The sequence below is a fragment of the Eschrichtius robustus genome, chromosome 1, assembly GCF_028021215.1.
Source record: "Eschrichtius robustus isolate mEscRob2 chromosome 1, mEscRob2.pri, whole genome shotgun sequence".
Taxonomy (NCBI): Eukaryota; Metazoa; Chordata; class Mammalia; order Artiodactyla; family Eschrichtiidae; genus Eschrichtius; species Eschrichtius robustus.
In genome coordinates this window covers 2,489,833-2,513,435 of record NC_090824.1, presented here as the reverse complement: position 1 = coordinate 2,513,435, position 23,603 = coordinate 2,489,833, and the positions used below count along the sequence as shown (strand labels likewise).

At 59.9% G+C, this 23,603-nt stretch overlaps 1 protein-coding gene across 1 annotated transcript; it reads left to right on the top strand.

The window, feature by feature from the left end:
* The first annotated feature begins 1,430 nt into the window (after positions 1–1,430).
* TNFAIP2 (TNF alpha induced protein 2) lies at positions 1,431–14,986 on the top strand. The gene is made up of 12 exons (XM_068540130.1): positions 1,431–1,511; positions 4,313–4,679; positions 4,988–5,669; positions 7,853–7,967; positions 8,122–8,244; positions 8,431–8,531; positions 9,152–9,250; positions 9,818–9,941; positions 10,912–11,034; positions 11,225–11,380; positions 11,610–11,731; positions 13,173–14,986. The coding sequence occupies exons 2-12, from the start codon at positions 4,328–4,330 to the stop codon at positions 13,312–13,314; spliced, it is 2,139 nt and encodes a 712-aa protein (XP_068396231.1). The 5' UTR covers positions 1,431–1,511; positions 4,313–4,327; the 3' UTR covers positions 13,315–14,986.
* The last annotated feature ends 8,617 nt before the right edge of the window (positions 14,987–23,603 follow it).

Below are 23,603 nucleotides of genomic sequence, written 5' to 3'. Positions count from 1 at the left end.
GGGGGTTCTGGCCTTTAGTCTCCCCATCTATGCACTGGCAGCAGCTGGGATGACCCTCCCTGTCAAGGGGCACTGTGACCGTTGGTTCAGATCTGAAAAATGTCACCCGAGGCTACAGGGAGAGAAGGGGTGGAGCCCTTCTTACTGCAGCCGCCCCTTCCCCCCCACCACCACCCCCAGGGACAGGATCGATGTCCAAGCCCAAAACTGGCCCTTGGCCACCATTCCCAAGGAGGAAGAGGAAGTTCTCAGTTCCAAGGGGCACCCCCATCTCCCCCCTGCCTTGCCCACTTGGCCATGCCTCCCAGGCTGCAGAGATCTGTGCCCAGTTCCCAGGGGGAGCAGGGAACCAGCAGGGAGGGGGAGGGGTGGCAAACAAAAGGGAGGGAGGAGCAGAGGCTCTATTAAGAAGCAAAAAGGAAGCTGGTGCCCAGGCGGGAAATTCCTGAGCCACAGGGTCCTTTCCAGAGGGCAGGAATTCCTAAGATGTGAAACGGGGAAGGGGTCCTCTTCACCAGCACCCCTCCGGCCCCTTGACAGAGAAACAGGGCTTAGATAGGGAAACTGAGGCTCAGAAAGGGATGTGACCTGCTCAAGGCCACGCTGAGTGCGGACAAAGCTGGGCTGAGTGAGACTCAAGCCTGAGCTGTCGGGGTCCCCATCTGGTGCCTTTAGGAGCCTGTCTTGGCCCAGCGCCGGTCCCAGGAAGGGAAAGTGCTTCAGTGGGAGTCCTACAGGCCTGGGTGTGGGTTCCGACCACCTTTTACTGCCTGTGTGCCCTCCGGCAAGTCACTCACTTTTGTGAGCCATTTCCCCGTTTTAAGCAAGACTCGATGGTGACAGCGTATGCAAGGCACCAGCACAGGTGCTTTGTCCATGGCTGACCAACCCCCGATCCCTTAGGGAGGCTCTTCCACGAAGGCCCCCTCCCATGGCTCTCTGCGGCCACAGTGCTACCCAGAGCGGGAACACTCTCTCCAGAGGGGGTGATTCTCCGCGCGGCCAGCCTCCGAGGGAGTCAGGTGGGACCGTCCCCCGCACGCCGCGGGGGGAAGGGGACTCCCCACAGTTGGGCTCAGCTGGGGTGGGTGCTGGCTCTGTGACGCGCGAAAGTGGTCCTGAGCGCGGGGGCCCCTCCCAGCCAGCCAATCGGAAGCCGTCGTCGGACAACGGGTCAGCGCCAGACCCACTCCGTCCGCCCGGGGTGCCGGTCCCGCGCCCGACACAGCCTGGCGACGCTTGGCCAGCCCAGTCACCCCGCCCGGGCTGGTGGGAGGTCGTGACCCCTTCCCCCGCTCCCCTGCTAGGCAGGCCCCGCACCGCCTGGGGGGGGGGCGCGACACCGGACACGGGGACACAGGCAGCCCCCGCCACGCTCTGCGTTGGCCTTCGCCCGCGGGTTTTCCGCGGAGGCGGCGGGCGGGGCGGGCGGGGCGGGCGGGGGCGGAGTCTGCGTCTATTTCAGGCGGCGCCCGGCTCTGCCCAGACAGCGGCGGCCCGGCCCGGACACAGTAAGTGACCTCCGCCCGCGGTGCGTCCGTCCCCAACCTCTCCGCGCCGCTGCCCGCCCGCCCTGACCCCGAGTCTCCGGCCCGATCCCGCGAGGGAGCGGCCGGAGCGACGGAGGGGACCAAGGGGGCGGGACGGAGTGCAGGTCTCTGGCAGCCCCTCTTCTAGGGAAACTGAGGCCCCCGGCCTGAGCTGCTGCGTCAGGGTGCAGAGGGTCCGGGTTAGATGCTCCCAGCAGAGGACTGCGTCCTGCAAAAAGCATCAGGGAGGGGCTCTGGGGAAAGGTGCCGGGTGTCCCTTCCTTTTGCGGTAGGAAGTGGGACCTATAGGCACAGAGGAGCTAGGCACAGGGGCCAGGGAGGCTTGGGTGGACCTCAGCCCTGACCCGGGAAGGAGTGAGGAAGTGAGGACCCGGGAAGGAGTGTGTGCCTGAGGAGAAGCTGGGGGGGCTGGGAGGACCTGAGGGGTGCCACTGTTGGGCCACAGGCTGTGGCCACAGGGTATGACTCGGAGCACTCCCCTTCCTGTCTCAGTGTGCCCAGCTGCGAGCCTGGCCTTAAAGGCTCCCTCTCCTGCCCTCTTCTGCTGTATCCGGGCGCCAGGGTTAGCCTGACAGACACTGGGACACATGACGCAGACCCTTACTGAGGCCTGGCTAGGGGCCAGCATGTGTCTGAGTGGTTTCCTCACATCCTTTCAGCAGCACTGTGAGGTGGGGTCCTCATCCCCATTTCCCAGATAGGGAGACTAAGGCCTATGAAGGAAGGGTGGAGTCTGGTCCACACCCTAGTGGGTGGTACAGCTAAGCCCACAGTTGTTCTCTTTCTACTGCACCAGCTGCCTCAGAGTCAAGGCCTGGGACGTGGGCCAAGGGGGCTGCTGCAGGACCCTGAAGGGTGAGGAGAGTTTGTGCCACAGAGGCGAGGAGGCAGCGATGCCATGCGGGGACCTGCAGGAGCCAGGTCTGGAGGTTGGGTAGAGCCTAGCACGTGTGGGGACGGAGGAGGTGGGGGGCAGTGAGGGCAGAAGGGAGGCCGGCGGGAGCACAGCGGGTCAGATGGCCCTCTCCCTCACCCCAGCGGGGGGCAGAGGTGGGGCCTGGGGGCCCAGGGTGGCGCTGAGTAGCCCCAGCCAGCCGGCCAGACCAGCTCCTGTGGGTGCCTGGCATGAAAATGGGATGGATTGGGAGGGAAGCTGGGGCAAGGGGTCGGCAGGGCAGAAATGCCCAGTGGCCTTGCACCTGGAGACCCTGGCTTTGGGGCTCCCCAGAGTACCCCCTGCTTGGTTCTGGAGTGGAACTCTCAGGCCAAATGGCACAGGGGACACAGCGGAGATCCAGCAGTGTAGGACTCTGCCCAGGCACCTGGTGAAACCAGTGGGAGTGGGAGAAAGCCCGGCTTCCTCACCACTGAGTGGCTCTGGTCAAGCTTGGGGGTGTGGGACGAGTCCCTGGGCGGATGCGAGAGGAGGCTGGGCCGATGGGGAGGCAGTAGGGGTTGTAGAAAGTCTGACAGGCCTAATCCCACCCCGCCTCCTGCTGCCTCAATTTCTCTCCCTGGATGATTGGATCACCCCAGCTGCCTTGCAGGCCCGTTGCAGGGGCGAACTGAAGTCATTGTTTTGTATGAGTCACGACTTGGTGTGTTTACTCTTGGGTGGTGGGGCAGGCACTGTGGTTATGGGTCACCCCAGTTACCAGGGAGGCCCAGCCCTGCCCCGCTCCCTCCTTTGGGGTCAGCCATGTTCCCCTCCACCGGCCCACAATGGTCAAGGCGCTGGGGAGGGTGTTGCCCCTCTGAATGCAGCTCGCGAGGTGTTGGGGGCCGCGAGGCAGGGGTGCCCGGAGCCAGGTGATCTGAGTTCCAAGCCCAAGCTGTTGACCATTGGGGCATTTTAAGCCTCTCTGAGCTAGTTGTGTGAGATGAGGAAAATATCACACCTCTTGGAAGGGAGTGCGGAAGTGATGGGATGGGCACTCAGGAAGCGCCCAGAAAGTGGACGCTTTTGTGATGGTGATGTCACCCCATTTGGGAGCAGGCAGGGTGCATGGAGCCAGGAAGCTTGGGTTTCCAGTCTGAGTTGCCGTGTGACCTCAGACAGCCCTGTGCCTCACTGGGGCCCTTGTCCCTACTGACATGGGAAAGACCCCCTGAAGTTTGAGGGGGCACTATGGTTTCTGTAGACTTGAGCCCCAAGGTCATGATAGGGGTCAGGCCCTGCCTACCTTGTGGTCCCAGCCGGAGCAGCCGTGTTTCTGCTCAGAGCGTTCCTCCATGACCCCAAAGCTGCACGAGTCAAGAGAAGAACAGGCAAGATGGAGGACGGGGCTGGGGCTGGATTCCCGCCTCGGCCCAGCCTCTCGTGCTCTGTGACTTTTCTGGACCTTGGCTCTCGCTCTGTGCCGTGGGACAGCGGCCCGTGCTCTGCCTGCTCCCCCAGGGTCTCGTGGGATCCGGGGTGTTTCTCATGCCCCGGAGTCCCTTCTCCCTGCCCAGAGGGTGGGCTGTCAAGGAAGGATTTGCCAAAATGAAGTGAAGGCCCCCTTCCGTCTGGAATGCCTCCCAACTCCAGCTTCCTCCCTGCCGCGGCAGTTCTCGGAGGGGCGGTGGGTACTGAGGAACTGGTGTCCAGGGAGAGTGTTGAGTTGTTGGTGCCCATCTGGGCCAGGAGAAGGTCAGAGCCTGGTGGTCATACGGGTGAAAACACATCAACCTGGCTGTGTACCTGGGCCGGGGAGCCGGGAGCCAGGCCCATCCCCTGGTGACCGCTGACCCTTTCATTCCCTCCCCTTGCCAACCCGCAGGCCTGAGCCGGCGTGATGCTGAAGACGACCTTCCAAGGCTTTCTGGGCCAGCAGCCTGCGCCAGGGGCCCTTGACTTCCCCGGAAGCCCCCAGAAGTTGCCCTTCGCCTCGGAGGCGGAGTCAGAAACCTCCATGTCGGAGGCCTCCTCCGAGGACCTGGTGCCACCCCTGGAGGCCGAGGAAGCCCCAGACAGGGATGGAGAAGAGGCTGCGAAGAAGAAGAAGACGAAGAAGAAGAAGTCGAAAGGCCTGGCCAACATGTTTAGCGTCTTCACCAAAGGGAGGAAGAAGAAGAGTCAGCCCAGCTCAGCAGAGACAGAGGGCGACTCTGAGCCCCAGCCCCGGCCGGCTGGCCGGCTGCCCACAGGTAGGCAGGGGCCCCAGGTCCCAGCCGGGCAGCGTCTGGGCAGGATGGGGGCTCAGTGGAGTGGATGCCCCACTCAGCCAGGACAGAGAGGGCGGGGAAGGTGGGCGCGGAGGTGTCTCCCTTGCGGCCTTTCCCCTGCGCGCCCCGATCTCAGGGGCTGGGAGTGGGCGGAGGGGTCCTCGGTCCTGTCTGGGACGTCGACTCGCCTCCTCGGGCGCCTCACCTCACCTTCTGAGGTCTCGGCCCACGGGAGGCGACTGGTGGGTGTCGGAGCCCCGGGCCGCGCTAACGTCGGGTCCTGGCCGCAGTGGAGGAGCTCAAGGCCGACCTGGAGCACGGACGGCTGGAGGCGGCGGGGCCGCTGCTGGCGCTGGAGCGGGAGCTGCAGGCGGCGACGGCGGCGGGCGGCGTGAGCGACGAGGAGCTGCTGCGGCGCCAGAGCAAGGTGGAGGCGCTGTACGTGCTGCTGCGCGACCAGGTGCTCGGCCTGCTGCGCCGGCCGCTGGAGGCGGCGCCGGAGCGGCTGCGCCAGGCGCTGGCCGTGCTGGCCGAGCAGGAGCGCGAGGACCGCGCGGCGGCGGCGGCGGCGGCGGCGGCGGCGGCGGCGGCGGCGGCGGCGGCGGCGGCGGCGGCGGGGCCCGCGCCCTCGGCGCTGGCGGCCACGCGGCCCCGGCGCTGGCTGCAGCTGTGGCGGCGCGGCGTGGCGCAGGCGGCCGAGGAGCGCCTGGGCCAGCGGCCGGCCGTGGCTGCCGAGGGCCGCACGGAGGCCGAGCGCGCCTTCCTGCACATGGGCCGCACCATGAAGGAGGACCTGGAGGCCGTGGTGGAGCGGCTGAAGCCGCTGTTCCCCGCCGAGTTCGCCGTGGTGGCGGCCTACGCCCAGAGCTACCACGAGCACTTCGCGGCGCACCTGGCGGACCTGGCGCAGTTCGAGCTGAGCGAACGCGACACCTACGTGCTGCTGCTCTGGGTGCAGAACCTCTACCCCAAGTGAGCGGCTGGGCGGCCGGGCGCCCGGGTGCTGGGCGGGGCCCCAGGGGCAGGGAGGCCGCTCTGCAGGGGCTGTCACCGCGTGCAGGGAGTCCCAGGTGGGAGAACGGCACAGATGGGCTTGGACTCAAGGGGGCAGGGCCTGGGCTGGGTCTACTTTGCCCTTGGAGTCCTTAGTCTCTTGGGCCTCGGCCCCATTCCACAGTTGGGGAAACTGAGGCACAGAGAATGGCAGGGACTTCATCATTCATTCATGAGTTCCCAGTCTGGGGAGGGCATGAAGCAGCGCCCATCCAGAGCAGGAAGGGGTGTGGCAGGGGAGCCCGGAGGAGGGGGCCCTGACCTCGCCTGGGTCAGCCCGGGAAGCCAGCTCGGAAGAGGCGGCGCAGACTTCTGCCTGCCACAGGAGTTTGCTGCTCTGGGGCAGCTTACAGTCTAATAGAAGTCAGGCAGTCAGGCAGGGGAGGAAAGAGGAGGAAAGGCCAGTAAGAAGGCAGAGGGAGGGTGGTGTTCCCGGCAAAGGGAGTCATCTTCCAGGGCCTGAGGCTGAGCTGTGAAGCATTCTGGGAGCAGTGTGGAGCTCGTCAGTGTTTGGATTATCCAGCAGGCCCTTGGGGGCACCCCCAGGCAGGACAGGGAGCAGGGGCAGGGTGGGGCCGCTGGGCCTGCTGGAAAGATCCCCATTGTGCAGGGTCATTCAGTGAGGCCACGCAGAGCTGGGTTCTGGCCACCGAGGCCTGGAGCTCCTCAGTTTGGGAGGCTCGCTCTGCCAGTGGAGGATACCTGGTTACCAGCTGGGTACCGCCTCAGGCATCCCCTCATTTCCCCAGACCTCTGGATCTCTGGGCATGCTGGTCGTTCACACAAGCTGGGTGGGAGAAACTTATACTGCAGCGTGGAAGTGACCAGGGCACGAGAGGCCAGGGATTCCTATAGTGACTGGCCCCGGCACCTAGTGTAAAGCACACAGAAAGCCTGGAGGTGTAGCCCGTGTGAGCGATGTCTGAGCATCTCGGGGACACATCTGGGTGGCCAGTGGTTTTGGTTGGTGCTGGTGGGTCAGCCTCCCGCGGGGGCCGGAGGAAGGGCCGGGGGGGAGTGGTGGATGAGGAGTCGGCAGGGCATAGGGAAATTGGCGCAGGGCAGGGGTTACGGGAGGGTCAGGGCGGCTCTGAACCTGTTCCTTCTTGCTTGTCCTGACTCACCAGGAAATGCCAGGCACTCGCACCTCTCACCCTCAGCCTTCATGTCCCAGTGACCCCAGGAGATTTTAGCCTGGGACCCACTGGGGTCACTGCAGCAGGAAACTGAGGCCAGCCGGGCATGGAGCCCCGAGGGGGGGAGTCCAGGGTGGCTCCGTGGAGGCCTGTGTGGCCAGAAGTGCGGGGAGCAAAGGGACACAGTGCATCCAGGCTGGGGGAGGGGCAGAGAGGGCCATTCTTGAGCCTCCAGGCAGACAAGGTCCCCGAGGAAGTGCCAGGGCTGGGCAGTCCCCAGGGGGCTCTGGGACCCAACAGAGGTGCCACAGGGATGGGTGGATCTGCCTCCACAGAGCAGTTCAGGGTGGTGCGGGAACAGCCCTTCCTGCTTGGACTGGCCCACCTCTGGGGGCAGCAGACCCGGCTGGGGGGGGGAAGGGGCCACAGGGCTAGTGGATGCCCAAGGCCAGCAGGGCTGGAGTGTGTCGGGGGACGGGTGAGAAGGAGGCAGAGGGTAAGGAGTTGCATTCTGTCTGTGTGAGAGCGGGGAGCTCTTAGAGCCGGGAGATCAGACCTGAGAGGCGGTACTGCCTGTTGGGTGGAGGAGGGATTGTTGGAGGTGAGGGCAGAAGCGGGGAGCCAGGGAGGGGAGCCCTGCAGCGAGCCAGGCGAGAGAGGGTGGTGGCTGGGCAGTGGGGTGCCTCTAGCGGGGTAGCTTGAGGCTCACCAGTTTCGGGGCAGTATTTTGGAGCAGGAGCAGATGGGGGTGAGAGAGTAAAAGGGGGCACGATGATTCCAGGGTTTGGGGCCTGAATCAAACTGAGCAAATGGAGGACCCATCACATGAGATGGGGAAGCAGGGATGGGATTCGGTGGAGGGAAGGCAGCTGAGTTCTGGGCCTGCTAGAGGCTGAGGCCGAGGAGGAGGGCTCTTGCCTGAGGGGTGGCGTGAGTTTTCCTCATGCCAGCCCCCTCTGCCCACAGTGACATCATCAACAGCCCCAAGCTGGCCGTCGAGCTGCAAGGAGTCAGGCTTGGGAGCCTCCTGTCCCCCAAGCAGATCCGGCTGCTGGAGGCCACGTTCCTCTCCAATGAGGTGGTGAGTCCAGCGCCAGCGCCAGAGCCGGGGCAAAGGAGGGGCGGGAAGGAAGCGGAGGGGGGGCCGGGGCAGACAGGACGTGGCAGGGAGCCTGACAGGCACGTCCACGTGGGCTTCGCTTCGCGCTCCCCTGACCAGCCCCTCCTCCCCCAAGGACAGCGTGAAGGAGCTGATGGCCCGCGCCCTGGAGCTGGAGTCGCAGCGCTGGAGCCAGGATGTGGCTCCCCAGAGGCTGGACGGCCACTGCCACAGTGAGCTGGCCATTGACATCATCCAGGTAGCACGGGCTGCCCCTCGTGCGCTAGTGCGCTAGTGCAGGGTACCGAGCCCACATCCTCGCGTGCAGACACACGCTCGCCCCTGAGCACAGCCCCCCTTTGCCATGTCTCACCGACCCCCACACCCGGCCCCGCCCCAGCCCTAGACCAGGTGGGCTCCTGCTCAGTTCACCTCACCCCTGCAGATCATCTCCCAGGGCCAGGCCAAGGCCGAGAGCATCACCCTTGACCTGGGCACGCAGATAAAGCACATGCTGTTGGTGGAGCTGGCTGCGTTCCTCAAGAGGTGGGTGACGGCCTGTGCGCGCACAGGAAGGGGTCCCTGCGGCCACCCCTCTCAGTGCCCCCGCCCCTCCCTCGTGCCCCAGGTGGGGATCCAAGCTAGATCAGTGCCCCCTCCCTGCCCCTAGGGTGTCTGTCATTATGAGCAGGAGTCCTCATCCCCCTGTACCACCCCCCTGGGTGCTCAGAGCCTCAGGTAATCTGACCACCTGCTGTCAGCAAAGCTCCCAGCAGAGCAGCCCCCAGCTGCAAAGAAGTTGCCCCGTGAGGGACTGAGACACTGGCCTCCCCATCAGGGGACGCCCCAGTCTGCACCCTCACGGTTCTCTTGGCTGGCTCCCTCCCGCTCCTCTGAGGACTCCTGCGTGGCCCGCGCCTCCAGTCTTCCAGCTCTAGAGGGGGCCTGGGGGAAGGAGGGAGGCAGCAGAGCGGGGTGGACACCCTCTTCAGGAGCTCTGCAGGGGCCCTGGCCCCACTGGCCTGAGCACGTGAAGCCAGTCACAGGTTCCTTCGGGGCTAGGGGCCCCGCCCTGTGCTGCGGGGAGCCCGTATGTAAACCCAGGCGGGCTGCTCCTCTCCCGGTGTTCGTGCTGGCCCCGCATGTTCCCTTTCGGGTTTCACCAGCTACCAGCGTTCCTTTGATGAATTTCTGGAGAGGTGCAAACAGCTGAGAAATTACAGGGCCAATGTCATCGCCAACATCAACAACTGCCTCTCCTTCCGGTGAGGGCACTGGGTGGGGTTTGTGGGAGCGGGAATCACTGGGGCTGCCTGCCTGTGAGAGAGAGCGAGGGTAGCTGGAAGGCGGCCGGGAGGTGCCTGGGATGGGGGAGGGGGGCGGGAAGAGCAGCTTCAGCAGAGATGTTGAATTAAAACGAGCAGGTCCGTAAGGAAATGCCGGGGCCTGTGGCGGCGGCAGCGGTGGCAGCAGCAGTGAACGTTTATCTAGTGCTGGTGGGTCAAGCACTCGCGCAACTGATTTACTTTATTTTGTTTTATCCTTATGACAACCCTATTAGGTAGGTACAGTGATCACGTCCATTAAGCAGATGAGCAAAGTGAGCTGTGGAGAGGCTGTCAGTTAGAAGAGGATGTGGTGTTACGTGTGTGCTGGGGGCGGGAAGGCTGGGCCCTGCCTAGGCAGCATGGGTGGGATGACTTGGACCTGCGCCCACGGGGAATGGGGAGCCAGTGAGGGTTCTAGAGTAATGGTTTAGGAAGATTTGCCTCAGGCTGACGGGCTCTCTGGGCAGGACTGGTGTGATCTCCCTGCCTCCCATGTCCTTCCAGGATGTTCGTGGACCAGAAGTGGCAGATACCACAGGACCTCCCGAGCCACCTGCTGAGCCCCCTGAATGAGCTCAAGAGTCATGGCGTTGATACCCTGCTCCAGAACCTGTTTGGGGTCCTGAAGGTAGCTGGAGCCTCCTGCCGCGTGTCACATGCTGAGTCTAGTGCTGGGGGAGGGCGGGGAGGGCCTGGGAGGGAGCTGGGCAGGGAGGATGGCAGAAGCAAAGAGCTGGCATGTGGAAGGCATGGTGTGAGGCCAGCTGTAGTGAGGCTGGTGGCGCCCAGGTGATGGGGCCATGGCGGGCCCTTGGCCTCACTCCCAGCGCTTCAGCCCGGGGCTTGGCCTCAGAGGGCCGCCCAGGGCCCTCGGGTGCAGACAGGAAGCTTCAGTGCCCGTCCCCCGCTTAGACGCAATCCAGTCCTCAAGTTTGCATGTACCTTTCCTGCGACTCCCCCAGACCCTCCTGCCCACGCCCTGTCCCCGTGCCTAACTGCCAGCTGCGATGCCCAGAGCCTTTGGCAGCCATCACCACGTCTGCTGTGGGCCGAGAAATCCACGGAAACCCTTTAGCGCCTTTAGCAGACGATGAGGCAGGGGTCCCAGGAAAGGAAGAGGAGGGACTCCCTGCCTGCCCTCCATGGGAACCCGCCCTGGCCTCAATGCCCAGCAGCTGTGGGTGGCCAGGCGATGACCCTGGATGACTTGGCCGGGTCCTCACAGGCCCAGCCAAGCACAAGGCTTTGTTTATGCAGGAATTTATTTATTTAAGGAGGGCGGCCAGTGGAAAAGGCCTCAGGGAAGGCAGATGGCAGCTGGTCGGCCTCTGAGAAGGGTGTGCAGACCACACCTCCAGTCCCTGCCTGTGAGCAGGGAGACCACGCCTCCAGTCCCTGCCTGTGAGCAGGGAGACCACGCCTCCAGTCCCTGCCTGTGAGCAGGCCCCGAGCGCTCCCTGGCTTCCCTGGGTGTCCTTAGCATCCCCGGCCCCTGTCCTGGGCCCCGTGTGTCCGTGTGTGTCTGTGTGTGCATGTTTCTGCGGCTGGCCCTTCCTCTGCAGGGCGTGGCCAGACATCCTGCTTCTCTCCTTTCGCAGCCGCTGTTCAAGAGGTTCACGCAGACCCGCTGGGCGGCCCCCACGCAGACCCTGGAGGAAATTATCTCCGTGGTGGGCGAGAGGCTGCCCGAGTTCTCTGAACTGCAGGACTGTTTCCGGGAGGTAAGGGGTTGCTGAGCTGGTGGCGGGAGCCGGTGGCGGGGGGTGGTGGTCTGGACACGCATGCACACACACGGATGCGCTCCTCTGCTCTGGCATCCGCCCCTCCCTGGACCCTGGCTTCGAAGCTTCGAGGGAGGTGGTGAGTTCCCTGTCTGTTGGCTCACGTGACCCTGCCCACTCGCCCACCCAGGAGCTCATGGAGGTTGTACACCTGCACCTGGTGAAGGAGTACATCATCCGCCTCAGCAAGCGGCGCCTGGTCCTCAACACGGCAGAGAAGCAGCAGCAGCTGGCGGGGCACATCCGGGCCAACGCCGAGCTCATCCAGCACTTCTGCACTCAGAACGTAAGCCCCCGCCCGCCCTTCCCAGCTCCCGCTTCCATAGGCTGCCCTCCTGCTCCAAGCTCCTCATGGGCCAGGACCGCCCCTCTGGGCCCCTCCAAACCCAATCAGGTCGGACCTGAGCCTCTCTGGGCCCCTCCAAACCCAATCAGGTCGGACCTGAGCCTCTCTGGGCCCCTGGGTGGCCTCCGGGGCACGGACAGCCTCCCTCCAACCAGGCCTGTGCCTGCAGGGCTCCCCAGCAACCTGGCTGCATCGTGCCCTCCCCACGCTCGCAGAGATTATTCGCCTGCAAGACCCCAGTGCCATCAAGATCGAGGTGGCCACGTATGCCACCTGGTACCCTGACTTCAGGTGAGAACAGGGGCACCAGAGGACCTGGGCAGGCAGCATGGCCCTGATGTACCCGACTGTGGTCAGGGCCTGGTGGAGCCGGAATGAGTCCCTCCAGGGTGGGTAGAGCTCAGATACCGGCCACCGTGATGCAGTCCCTTTGCTGAGTGCTGTGTGCCGGCCACCCTGCCCAGATCTTTACAGTGGCTGTTCACTCAGTCCTTACTGCCACCCTATGAGGCTGACACTCTTCATCCCCATTTACAGATGAGACCTGGGGAGCTTAAGGAATGTGTCCAGGGTAACACAGCTAGTCAGTGGTAGAGCTAAGACGACAAAGCCAGGGGTTCTGGCTCCACAGCCCACATTCTTAGCCTTTATGAAACTGTCCCTCAGAGGGGGATCAGAGAGACCAGGGACCTGCTGGAGGCCATGGCGAGTCAGTAGTGAAGCTGGGGTCCACCACTCAGCCTAGAGGCCCTCAGGGACGTGACCTGTGCCCTGGGTCCTAGTACCCCTGTTCCGGAGCGGAGGCTTAGCCCCTGGCTGCCTGAGGATCTGCTGAGTCAGGGAGATTGATTCTATGGGCTGAGTCCCCTGATACTGTCAGACTGTTCCAGTTATGAGATACGAGTTGGACGGTCCCAGCATAGCCTAGTGCAGCCACTGGCTGATCCACTCCACCTACTCACCTACCCATCCCCTCACTTACACACTCAGCCATCCATCTCCCCACTCATGCCAGCACCTAGTTACCCATCTGCTACCCCATCTTCTATCCGTCCGTCTGATCACCTGCCCATCGACTCATCTGTCCATCCATTGATCCATCCACCCATCCACCCCCCATTCATCCACCCTTCCACCTATCCATCCATCTATCCACCCACCCAACCATCCACCCATCCCACCAACAGTTATTGAGTGGTCTCCTACTAGGTACTGGGCTCTGTTTTAGGCACCAGGATGCAATGAAGTACAAGACAGACCAGGTCTTCGTTCTCCCTCATGTTACTTACAGTCTGTTTAAGGTTAGCAATGATGAGGTAATCAGGCAAAGGGGTACAATTGCAAGTTTTAAAGATTGTTTAACCAGGGTTGTGAATGACAGGAGATGCTGACTTTAGAGATGTGAAAGCCTCTCAGGGGAGGTGACGTTTTAGCTGAGAGCTAAAGGGTGAGAAGAAGCTGGTGATCTCAAGAGCGTGGGGAAGAGCATTCCAGGAGGGACAGCCAGCGCAAAGGCCCCAGGTGGGCGGGAGCTTGGCGCACTGTGGAGACGCACGGTGGCCAGTGCCGCTGGAGCTCAGTGGGCAAAGGAGAGTGTGTGGGGGGTGCTGCTCGTGGGCAGGGGGTTGGCTGCAGTGCCCTGTGGCTCCGGCCCAGAGTCTGGGGAGCTGGGAGGGGTGTGAGCAGGGGTGTTGGCGAGCGGGCTGGACTGATAGGATACTCTCTTTGCCAGCAAAGGCCACCTGAGTGCCATCCTGGCCGTCAAGGGGAATCTGTCCAGCAGTGAAGTCAGGAGCATCCGGAGCATCCTAGACATCAACACAGGGGCGCACGAGCCCTCGAAGTCCCTATTTTCACTTATAAAGGTTGGTTAGCTGTTTCTGCGGCCTGGCCTGCTTGTGAGCTCCTGGCGAGCGTCGGATGTCGCCCCATTTGGGGGCCGTTCAGACCAGCACCAGCTTCACCGCCCCACACGGCCTCTCACGGGCGTCCTGCCTTCTGCTGCTGCTTCTGACCAGCCCTGGCCTAGGCGCAGGTCCCTGGGCCGCGGGAACTGGACAGGCCCTGGCTTGTTTACCCCTCCCGTGGCGGGGGGCAGCTATGGGAAGCCAAGGAGGCCACACATGAGAAGCTCCCTGTAGATGACAGTGGATCTTGCACGCGCTGAAGGAGGGGGCCAGGAGGGGGAGTGGCCAGGGGACAGAGCTCCGGGGTCACCGCCTGTCTGTGGAGTCCTTCCAGCCTGGGTCTCGGCGCCTCCCCAGCTCCTGGGTGGGGGCCTGAGCCTCACCCCTCCTGCCTCCTCTGGTCCAGGGCTGTGTTGAGCTGGGCTCAGCCAGGGCGTGGAATGGAAGGCAGAACTGGAGGCGAGAAAAGGGAAGGATGAGCTCTCATCTGGGACCTGGAAAGGGGCCTGTGGGGTCACATGGCAAGCTGGGGGCAGGGCTGGCATCAGAGCCCCTGCAGCTCAGCCCCTGACCCTTCTCTGCTTCCCCACGGGCTTCCCCTGAGGATGGGTCCAGGAGGGGCAAGGACCTCCTGGGTTTTCTCGGCCTCCGCCTTCCCCCACACGGAGACAGGCCCAGGGGTGCCTCCGCGGGTCCCCCCCTGGAAGTCAGGCTGAGGTCTGGGCAGGGCAAGCTTGACCTCTGACTCCTTGGCCTCTGGATTAGTTTCCTATTGCCACTTCAACAAACTTCCACAAGCTTAGTAGCTTAAAACAAGAACTCTCTTTCAGTTGTGGAGGTCAGAAGTCTCACATGGGTCTAGTGGGCTTAAGCCAAGGTGTCAGCCGGGCTGGTTCCTTCTGGATGCTCTGGCGGGGCATTTCCTTGCCTTTTCCTGTTTTTAGAGGCCGGCCTCCCCTATTTCTTGGCTAGTGGCCCCCTTCCATCTCCAAAGCCAGCAATGGCCGGTCGATCTCTTTTTCACATCTCAGTACCCCTCTCCTGCCTCCATCTTCCTTCCTTAAGGACCCCAGTGATGACCTTTGACCCACCCAGACAATGACCTTTGACCTACCCAGACAATCCAGGATCCTCTTCTGATGTTAAGTTCAGCTGATTAGCAACCTTAATTCCACCTGACCGCTTAACTCCTCTTTGCCTTGGAACCTGACATAGTCACAGGTCCAGGGATGAGGACGTGGGCATCTTTGCGGGGGGGGCCGTTATTTTGCCTATCACAGCCTCCACCCATCCCCCTTGTCCTACCCCAGGAAAACATGGGTTCAGTTACCCTCCTTGGCCTCTGCTTACCCCAGAGGCCCTCGGCAGTCAGACTTAGGCACGACTCCACCTCGCCTGCGCCTCTGGGCACGCCATGACGGGGTTTGCAGCCAGCTCTCTTGGGTTTGTGCTGCCTCTTTCCAGGTACTGTGGCCAGAAACTGGCCCGTGTAAATGGTGCACAAAGGCCTGTGTACATTTGTAGGAGTTAGCATGTTTGATGTTATTATTATTATTTTTGATAGTACTGCTTTTGTATGTGTTTTTTTAGAACATGATCTTGGTTTTTATAGCTTGATATAAAGCTGATTTCAAAAGTGGCTGTGGAGTGATTTATTTGGGGAGCAAGGACGGGCCATCAGTGGCTTTCTCAGCCTCCTGGGGTCTGGCAGACCCTGTGCCCCCAGGTTCTGTGTCAAATCCCCAATGACCCCGGCCCCCCCAGTGCCTCCTGCCCCCTTCTTACCTGTGAGCGTGAGCTTTGGGAGGGTGTGCTGTGGGGCAAGGCCCCTCACTTCACCCTTCAGTTCCCTCACCTGTAAAGGGTGATCAAGACCCTGTCCAGCCTCCCCACAGTCCTTTACTGAGGAGGGGGCAGGCGGAGCCTCCAGACAGTCATTTCAGCTCCACGCACAGGGCCCAGTGAGAACTGACTCTCATATTTCTGGACTTGACCTTGAAGGCTACAGCTGTGAACAGAGCTGACCCCAGCTGTCCTCTGCATCCCCATCCTGGCCCAGGATTGGGGGAAGGGCAGAGTCCCTGGGAGGGAAAGGGGAAGCTGGGTGAACACATTCCACAGAGCTGAGGGGGGGGGGGCCCAAGGGAGCCAAGGGTGGGTGGAGTCTGGAGTCTGGCAGGAAAGGCCTGGATGGGGAGGGAAGGTCCTTTCAGATGAGATGGGGGTGGGGTGGACCCACCAAGCAGTGTTGAGCAAGGAGGGGAGGGGAGGGGACAGTGGCGACTGGGGACGCCCTGTGTTTGGGCTCCAAGTGCGTGCGGGGTCCTGGGCGTGTTGAGCCTCGCAGTGCGGGGTGGGAGTGGCCGTGGGTCCCCCCAGCTCCTCCTGCAGAGTACGGGGTGAGGGAGCAGGAGGGAAGGGGGTTGCACAAGGAGACGAGAAAGGAGCTGAGGACCAGATGGAAAGTTTAAAATCAATCCGGGCAGATATTAATGGACCAAAGAGGATGGATTGGGGCCCAAAAGTGCAGAGGTGCTGAGACCCCCAGTCTCGCAGCAGCGGGGTGGGCCGGGGTCCGAGGAGAATAGAGGCAGCCCGAGGCATGCACCCTGGGGTGGGTGGGGGCGGGGCCAGGTCAACTCCAGCGCAGGAAGGGCCACCCCCCGCGGGGCAGGCGAAAGGCAACGAGAAGAGGACGTGGCAGTCGCAATTAGGGACACACTGCTGTTCCTGCAGGAGGCGTAGAGATGTAAGAGGTCCCGCCAGGGTCGCCAGCTCGGGCCGCCTACTTCAGTAACTTCCCGGTCGTCGCAGGAAAATTCCTTTCAGGGGAGGGTTTGCCCCAGAGTGGGGGAGTGAGTCACTGGGCAGAGGGGACAGAGGGCAGAGCCTGGACGGGGGGCCCAAGACCCGGCTCCCCCGTCCAGGCTCCTGTGCACTGGAAGGGAGGCCACGGTCGATGGTGGGACAAGCATGGGTGGGACCCTCCAGCCCTCGCCCCACCCCTGCTGGGGGCCGGGCGGGGGAGAGCTGGCCGAGGCCGGGAAAGAACAGGGAGCAAGTAAGTAAACAGTCCAGGCCCAAGTGCAGGGGGAGATGGGGAGGGAGTGATGCCGCAGTTACAGGGCGGAGGGCCAGCTCTCCCTGCGGCCATGGGGAGTGCTCACTGAGGAGGGGACCACGCGTGGTGACCCATTTGCACAGACGGGAAAGGGGCAGTGCGGGACGGGGACAGCCTGGCCACGCCAGGAGGTGGGAACTGGGAGGGGCTCAGGTTTTAGGGAAAGAAAGAGCTCAAGGGCTGGGGTGGCCGAGAGTGGGCAGTGGAGTGAGACACACCCAGAGAAGCAGGAGGGGGTCCGGGGGCCTTCACTGGGGCTGGGAGTTGGGGTTCACTCCAGCTGTAAAGGGAACGTACTGGAGGGCTTGGAAGAGGCAATTTGCTGTGATGTGTGACTTGGAAAGGCCTAGCTGGCTGCTGCAGGGAGAGTGGGGGGCAGCGGGGAGGCCAGGAGAGCCCTTCAGGGGTGCTGGGGTGCCTGGGGAGAGACAGCTTGGTCTGTGAGCGCTGTGATTGGAGGGAGATGAGCCTGGCTAGGGGCAAGATGCGGGGGAAGAGCCATCCCCATCCCAGCCGGGGACCTGGGGGCCTCTTCGCAGCCAGGGGAGGCCTGGGAGGAGACAGGAGCTCCCTGGGGGAGAAATCTGGGGAGTTAAGTTTGAAAGATGTGCAGAAAGCAAGGGTGGCTCATTAGACTGTCCAAACCTCAAGCATATGGGTGACAACAGTGTCTGGCGAGGCTGACGGCCACCAGGCGTTCTCCTCACTGCTCTGGGAGTGTGATTTCACAGCCCCTGTGGAGGGCCATTCAGCAAGATCAGTGAAGCCCACAAATATTCCTGTGAACCAGCCATCCCACTTCTAGAAGTGAATCTTATCAACACTCCAACATCCATGCAAAACGACACAGGGATCAGGACAGCTTCCATTGTAGCAGCAAAATGTTGGAAACTCCCTGCATGTCCATCAATAGACACTGGGGAAATATTTGCAGCGCGCCCAGACAATGGAGTACCATTCGGCCAGAAAAGAAAATGAGGAAGTTCTCTTGGTTCTGATTTGAAAATTGTCCCAACATATAATGTTGAGGAAAAAAAGCACAATGCAGAACAGTTGGTGGTGTTCCACCATCGAAAAAACCAAAAGTAGGAAAAGATAGACATTCGTGTCTGCCTGCGTGTGCATTAAGGCAGCCTGGAAGAACACACCAGGAACTAAGAATGGTTGTTGGTGAGTGCGTGCGCACAAGTGCGTGTGCACGGGTTGGTGGGGGGGAAGGAGAGGAGGGGAGGGGGAGGGAAAGGGGAGGGAGACAGAAGTTGGGGAGGAGATATTTCACGGTGTGTCCTGTTTTAATTTTTTCATTATTGAGCCATGTGAACGTGTTATACATGTTATAATCTAACCTTTCATTGAGATGCTGGAGGTTCCAGGAGAGAGGAGACTTGGAATTCTCTGGTGTGGGATCATCCAGTGAAGCTGAGTGCCCTTGAAGTGGGTTCATCAGCAGCCTGAGATTTTCTCCAGCCAAGGTCAGTGCTCAGGTGCCAGCCTGGAGTCACAGAGTTGGGTTTAACCGAGAACATGGTTTGGGTCAGGCGATCACACCAGGGGGTGAGCAGAGCTGAGGTGTGAGGGGTTCCCCCAGGAGAGGTTAGAGCAGTGGACCTGGGGTCTCAGCTGGCAGGAGGCTGGTGGGCGTGTGAGATGGGGAGGGGCTGTGAAAAGGTGCTGGGTCAGAAGATGGGGTCCCAGGGGGCTGGGGTGCTGTCGCAGGGGTGAGTGGGTGGGGTGGGGATAGGAGGACAGTTGAGGTCGTGTTACTGCTGCAGTTACCGGTGAAGACGCAGCGGGGGTGAGGCTCTGAGACAGCGTGGCTGAGGCTGTGGGGAGCCGAGGGCTCCAGGAACTGGGAGGCAGATGTGGATGCTGACCATGTGGTGGAGGGGCAGCGGGCAGGGGCTGGCGTCCCCTGAGAATGCCAGGGAGAGGCCCAGAGGTGAGCAGACCACAGCAGTATCGAGGGAAGTGGAGACGGCTTGCCTGCCGCGTGAGTGGGCACGGACCAGCCTCAGCCCCTGGCTTCTGCCCATCATTGTAGGGCGGTAAACAGTCCTTGGATTTAGTGGATGGATCAGACTTGTGCTGGAGCCTCACCTGGGAGGGCTGCATGGGGGTGACCCCAGGAAGGACGGAGCCGTGGTGCTCCAATCCTCTGAGCCTTCCAGGTGGGTGCCACAGATGCTGAACCTGCATTAAGGACTGCGGTGAATCAGGTGGCCTGTGCTCCTGTACGGACAGTTATTTCCCTGCAGAGACACCCTGAGGGCCTGGGACAGGGTGACAGGGTCAGGAGGATGCAGGGATGGTCAGCTAAGATCTCCACTACTCTGACTCTGCTTCTGGTGGATGGGGGGATGGTCCGATGGTTTAGGGCTGGCCCTGAGGCTGGACCCACAGCCTCTCTTGTCCGGATGGCCCTGGGCCCTGAACTGTGGAAGTTTCTGGGTTGAGGAGGATGGCTGGGACAGCTGGGGCCTCTCATCTCCCATGAGGCTGTCCTGAGCTTGTTTACACAATGGTGGGAAGGCTCCTGCAGCAATAGAGGGCAGCCTGGTGCACAAGCACTTCCTCTTTCTTTTATTACTATATTTAAAATTGAAATATAGTTGATTTATAATGTTGTGCCGGACTTCCCTGGTGGCACAGTGGTTAAGAGTCCGCCTGCCAGTTCAGGGGACACAGGTTCGAGCCCTGGTCCGGGAAGATCCCACATACCGCGGAGACACTAAGCCCATGCGCCACAACTACTGAGCCTGCGCTCTAGAGCCCGCGAGCCACAACTACTGAAGCCTGCGCGCCTAGAGCCCGCGCTCCGCAACAAGAGAAGCCACCGCAATGAGAAGCCCGCATACCACAACGAAGAGCAACCACACTCGCCGCAACTAGAGAAAGCCCGCGCGCAGCAACGAAGACCCAATGCAGCCAAAAAATAAATTAATTAATTAAAAGAAAAATAATGTGTGGCCAATGTCTGCTGCACAGCAGAGTGACTCAGTTATACACCTATATACTTACATTCTTTTTTAATATTCTTCCATTATGGTTTACCGCAGGTTATTGAGTATAGTTCCCTGTGTTATACAAAAGATAGAAATTCTCAACCATGAATTCTATTTTGTCTTTTTTTAAAAATGTTTTTGGCTGCACCACTCAGCGTGCGGGATCTTAGCTCCCCAACCAGGGATCGAACCTGCGCCCCCTGCAGTGGAAGCGCGGAGTCTTAACCACTGGACCACCAGGGAAGGCCCCACTTTTTCTGCTTGTGTCACATTTGCTAAGGTCCCAGTGGTCAAAGGCAGTCACATGACCAAGTCCAGATTCAAGGGCTGGAGAAACCGGCTCCCTTTTGATGGGAGAAGCTGAATGTTGGGGCCATTTCCCCCTACGATCTACCCTCTGACTACAATTATTATATTCCTCCCTCATGAAAAACATGTGCACCCCCATCCCAAGATCTCCCGAAGTCTCGTACTATCATGGATCAGGCTGTCTGTCTGTGATCCCGTGATCCTGTGAACGCAGATGGGCTTCTCAAGTACAGGTCCTTGGGTGGAGCAACTCTTGACCCAGAGTCTTGTGAACTATAAAGACTAGTTAGACGCCCTACGCGCAACACACAGGAGAGGATGACGTCAGTTAGCAACGCCATGCACAAAAGGAGGGGCCGGAGGCAACTCTGAAGGGCAGCCTCTGTGTGCTGCCCGACCCCCTCTTCCGGGAGAGGGTGGCTATTCCCTGGGGTGCCCTTGAGCATCCATCCTTCCCCCCAGCTCTGGACGCCACCACCTCTCCTCCGCTCGTGGCTGTGCCCTCTCAGCACCCCTCGGCCATAACAACGGCCCACGCTCGTAGCTGAGCACCTTTCTGGTCATTGCATCATTCAGGGTCCAATCAAGAGGTGGAAACCACACAGTCATTGGGACGGGGAACATGTAAAGCAGGACGGCAGCAGGGCATTGGAGTGACAGAGATTGGCTACTGAGGATGAGGAGAGCTCTCACCGCGCAGGCGCAGCAGGCACTGCTGAGGGCTGAGGCCCAGTTCCGAGGAAGGAGCAAATCTGGAAGCGTCCCCTCACCTCCACACCGGCACTGGGACCGGACTCAGGCCTCAGTGGAGAGGAGGCAGCCCCGGTGAGGTGCTCTGCCTGCAGAACTTGCTGGAAAGTCACTCCCTGGGATGCCGGGTGAGCCACGCACCGGCAGGTGCCGTGCTCAGAGCTTGCTGCAAAGCCACCTCAGGAGGTGGCGGAGGAAGCAGTCCACGGAGAGCTGTGTCAGGTGGCAGCCAACAAGCAGTTTGAACCAGAAGACCCCTTCGCACTTCACTGTCCCTCCAGCGCCCTCTACTGACGAAGCTTAGCACTCTGCAAGGGAGAAAATTCCAGAATCCCCAAGCAGGGCAATGAAAGAGGAGTTTGGAGCTGGGGGCTGGGCGGGCAGTAGATTGCCGATGGGCAATCAGCTTCCAGACACACCTTCTGCACTTACTTAACCTTCCATAAACATTTCCACTCAACACAAGACACCTATCCTTCCTACAAGTGAAGGTGCTCACTCTTTCTCCAGAATGAGGAGATGCAGTCCCAAGAGTCACCGTATCCCTCGCTGGCTGTGCTTATTATTCCTCAAATTTAGTCACGGCCCACTGGATAGTCTGTTACCTGAACTCTGAATTGTAAAGTTAACCTCCAACAAATTGCACGTACAATCACAATGTCAAGGAGAGAAAAGAGGGAAATGGTTTGCATGTGCAAACAAACGTATTAAACAAGCAAAGAGAGTCAGGCAAAGGTACCACGGCCCTTGTTTCCGTAAGAGCTGTGGAGAGCTTATGGAGAGGCCCTACGGTGTCTGTGGCTTCCCTCTCTCATTACTCATCCTTCTTTCCTTACCCAGCTCGGATTTTCCCCACCCTCAGCCAGAACCTCAGCTGGCCGGGGATGTTTACGTGATGAAACGACCTGAATGAAGATTCCCAAGGGGTCTGAGTCCCCAGCTATGCTGCTCTGCTATGGTTGATGTGGTTTTCCCTTAACCCTTCCTGTTGGTCATGGAAATTGTCAGAAGAGCTGCAGAGAATGCCCTGCTCTGCAGACCCACCCTCCTGTGCTTACTGCAAAGCAGCAATGCAGTTTCCCCCCAGTGATCAGAATTGGTCACTCCAGCCACAGAGCAATCCCTTGCTGGCTTTTTGCTTCCATGCATAACGAGCCCCAAAGGGCTAGGTGGTAGTATTGTCTTTCAATTTAATGAAGCCTCTGTGTGTCCCCAGGCCGCAGTATGCCCCACCTTGGGGACAGAGACCCTCAAATCAGCAGAGCTCAATGTTGGGTATAAGAGTGAGAGGGCTCGGCACAACACTTCTTGGTCCCTGGACCAGTGCATTGTGGCCACGGCGGAAACAGACCCATGTAACTGTCTCTGATCCAAACATATAAAGAAGCCTGTGAAACAGAGCCTCATCCGTCCTGGATGTTGTCTCCCAACTGGCACCATAACTGAAACTTTACTAAGTCGCTCAGCCTTTCAATCAGGCCAGCCACTTCCAGGTGATCAGGTATGCAGTAAGACCAGTGAATTCCATGGCCAGGAGCCCACACTGATGCATTTCCTTGGCTGTGAAATGAGTTCCTTGGTTTCAGAAGCAATGCAGCGTGGAAGCCATGATGGTAAATAAGGCATTTCATGAGTCTGTCAGTCATGGTGCTGACAGAAGCGCTGTGGGCAAGAAAGCCAAATCCATGTCCAGAATGCATCTATTCCAGGGAGGCTGAATCATGGCCCCTTCGTGATGGAAGAGGTCCAATGTAATCAACCTGCTACCAGGCAGCTGGCCGCTGTCCACAGGGAATGGTGCCACCAAGAGCTAAGTGCTGACCTCCAGCTGTTGTCAGATAAGGCACTCAGCAGTAGCCAGAGCTGCCTGGTAAGAGGAAGTCTGTGTTGTTGACCCCGTGCATAGCCTCCATCCCTGTTACAAGAGCTGCTTTGTTCGTGGGTCCATTGAGAAAGCACTGGGGTGGCTGGAGAAAGAGGCTCTTATGGGTAGAATTGTGTTCTTCCCCCCTGCCTTCATATTGAAATCCTAGTGCCCAATACCTGAGAAAGTGACCTCATTTAAAGACAGGATCTTTACAGAAATAATCAAGTTAAAATGACATCATTAGGGTGGATCCTAGTCCAATATCACTGCTGACCTTATAGAAAGGGGAGATTTGGACACACACACACACACACACACACACACACACACAAAATGCCATGTGAAGATGAAAGCAGAGATTGGGGTGATGCTTCTACAAGCCAAGGAACACCAAAGATTCCCAGGGAACCTCCAGCAGCTAGGTGAGAAGCATGGAACAGATTTCTTCTCACAGCCCTCAGAAGGAAGCCAACAACTTGATCTTGGACTTGTAGCGTCCAGAACTGTGAAACATACATTTCTGTTGTTCAAGCCACCCAGTTTGTGGTGCTTCGTTAAGGAAACCCTAACAAACTATTACAGAGGCTGACTGACACCACTACAGTGCTTCATTCTTTCACCTGATTAATAAGTGTCTTCCGAAGTGAATGCCCTTTGATAGGTATTCATACCACACACAAATCTCTGTCTGTACCCACTCTGAGAGATGGTCTGTCTACACACTTCTTCCCCAGATTTTCTTGTCACCAAACTCCCAATTCTGTTTGGGGTCCATCCAGTCAAACTGTTAGCAACTGTCTAAATGAGCGTAGATCTGCCCTTTAGCCATCTCTCACTCTAGACATAGTGGAAAACCAATTGTATCTCTGTGGAATATATTATAGCAGAGAGCAGGAGAATTTACATAGTTATGAGGCAACGTTGTTAAGGTATACTGTTGACCCTGCCAGGTAAAAGCAAACTGTTTCTGGTGGTCCTTGAAAATTAGTACAGAGAAAAAGCTATTAGCTAGGCCAGTAGCTACATACCTAGTGCCAGGGCCATTTTGATTTGCCCCAGCACACTTACTACATCTGGGACAGCAGATACAAGTGGAGTCACCACCTAATCACATATTGCAGTTCACAGTCATTCTCCAAGATCCACGCAACATCTGCACAGGCTAAGCTGGCGAGTTAGATGTATCGGACTGCATTAGGCATTCCCA

Excerpts from the sequence above, each read along its gene's own strand:
- TNFAIP2 (XM_068540130.1), top strand. The coding sequence starts at position 4,328 with ATGCTGAAGACGACCTTCCAAGGCTTTCTGGGCCAGCAGCCTGCGCCA. Across the intron at positions 7,968-8,121 it reads CGTTCCTCTCCAATGAGGTG|GACAGCGTGAAGGAGCTGAT; the intron begins GTGAGTCCAGCG and ends TCCTCCCCCAAG. Across the intron at positions 8,245-8,430 it reads TGGCCATTGACATCATCCAG|ATCATCTCCCAGGGCCAGGC; the intron begins GTAGCACGGGCT and ends TCACCCCTGCAG.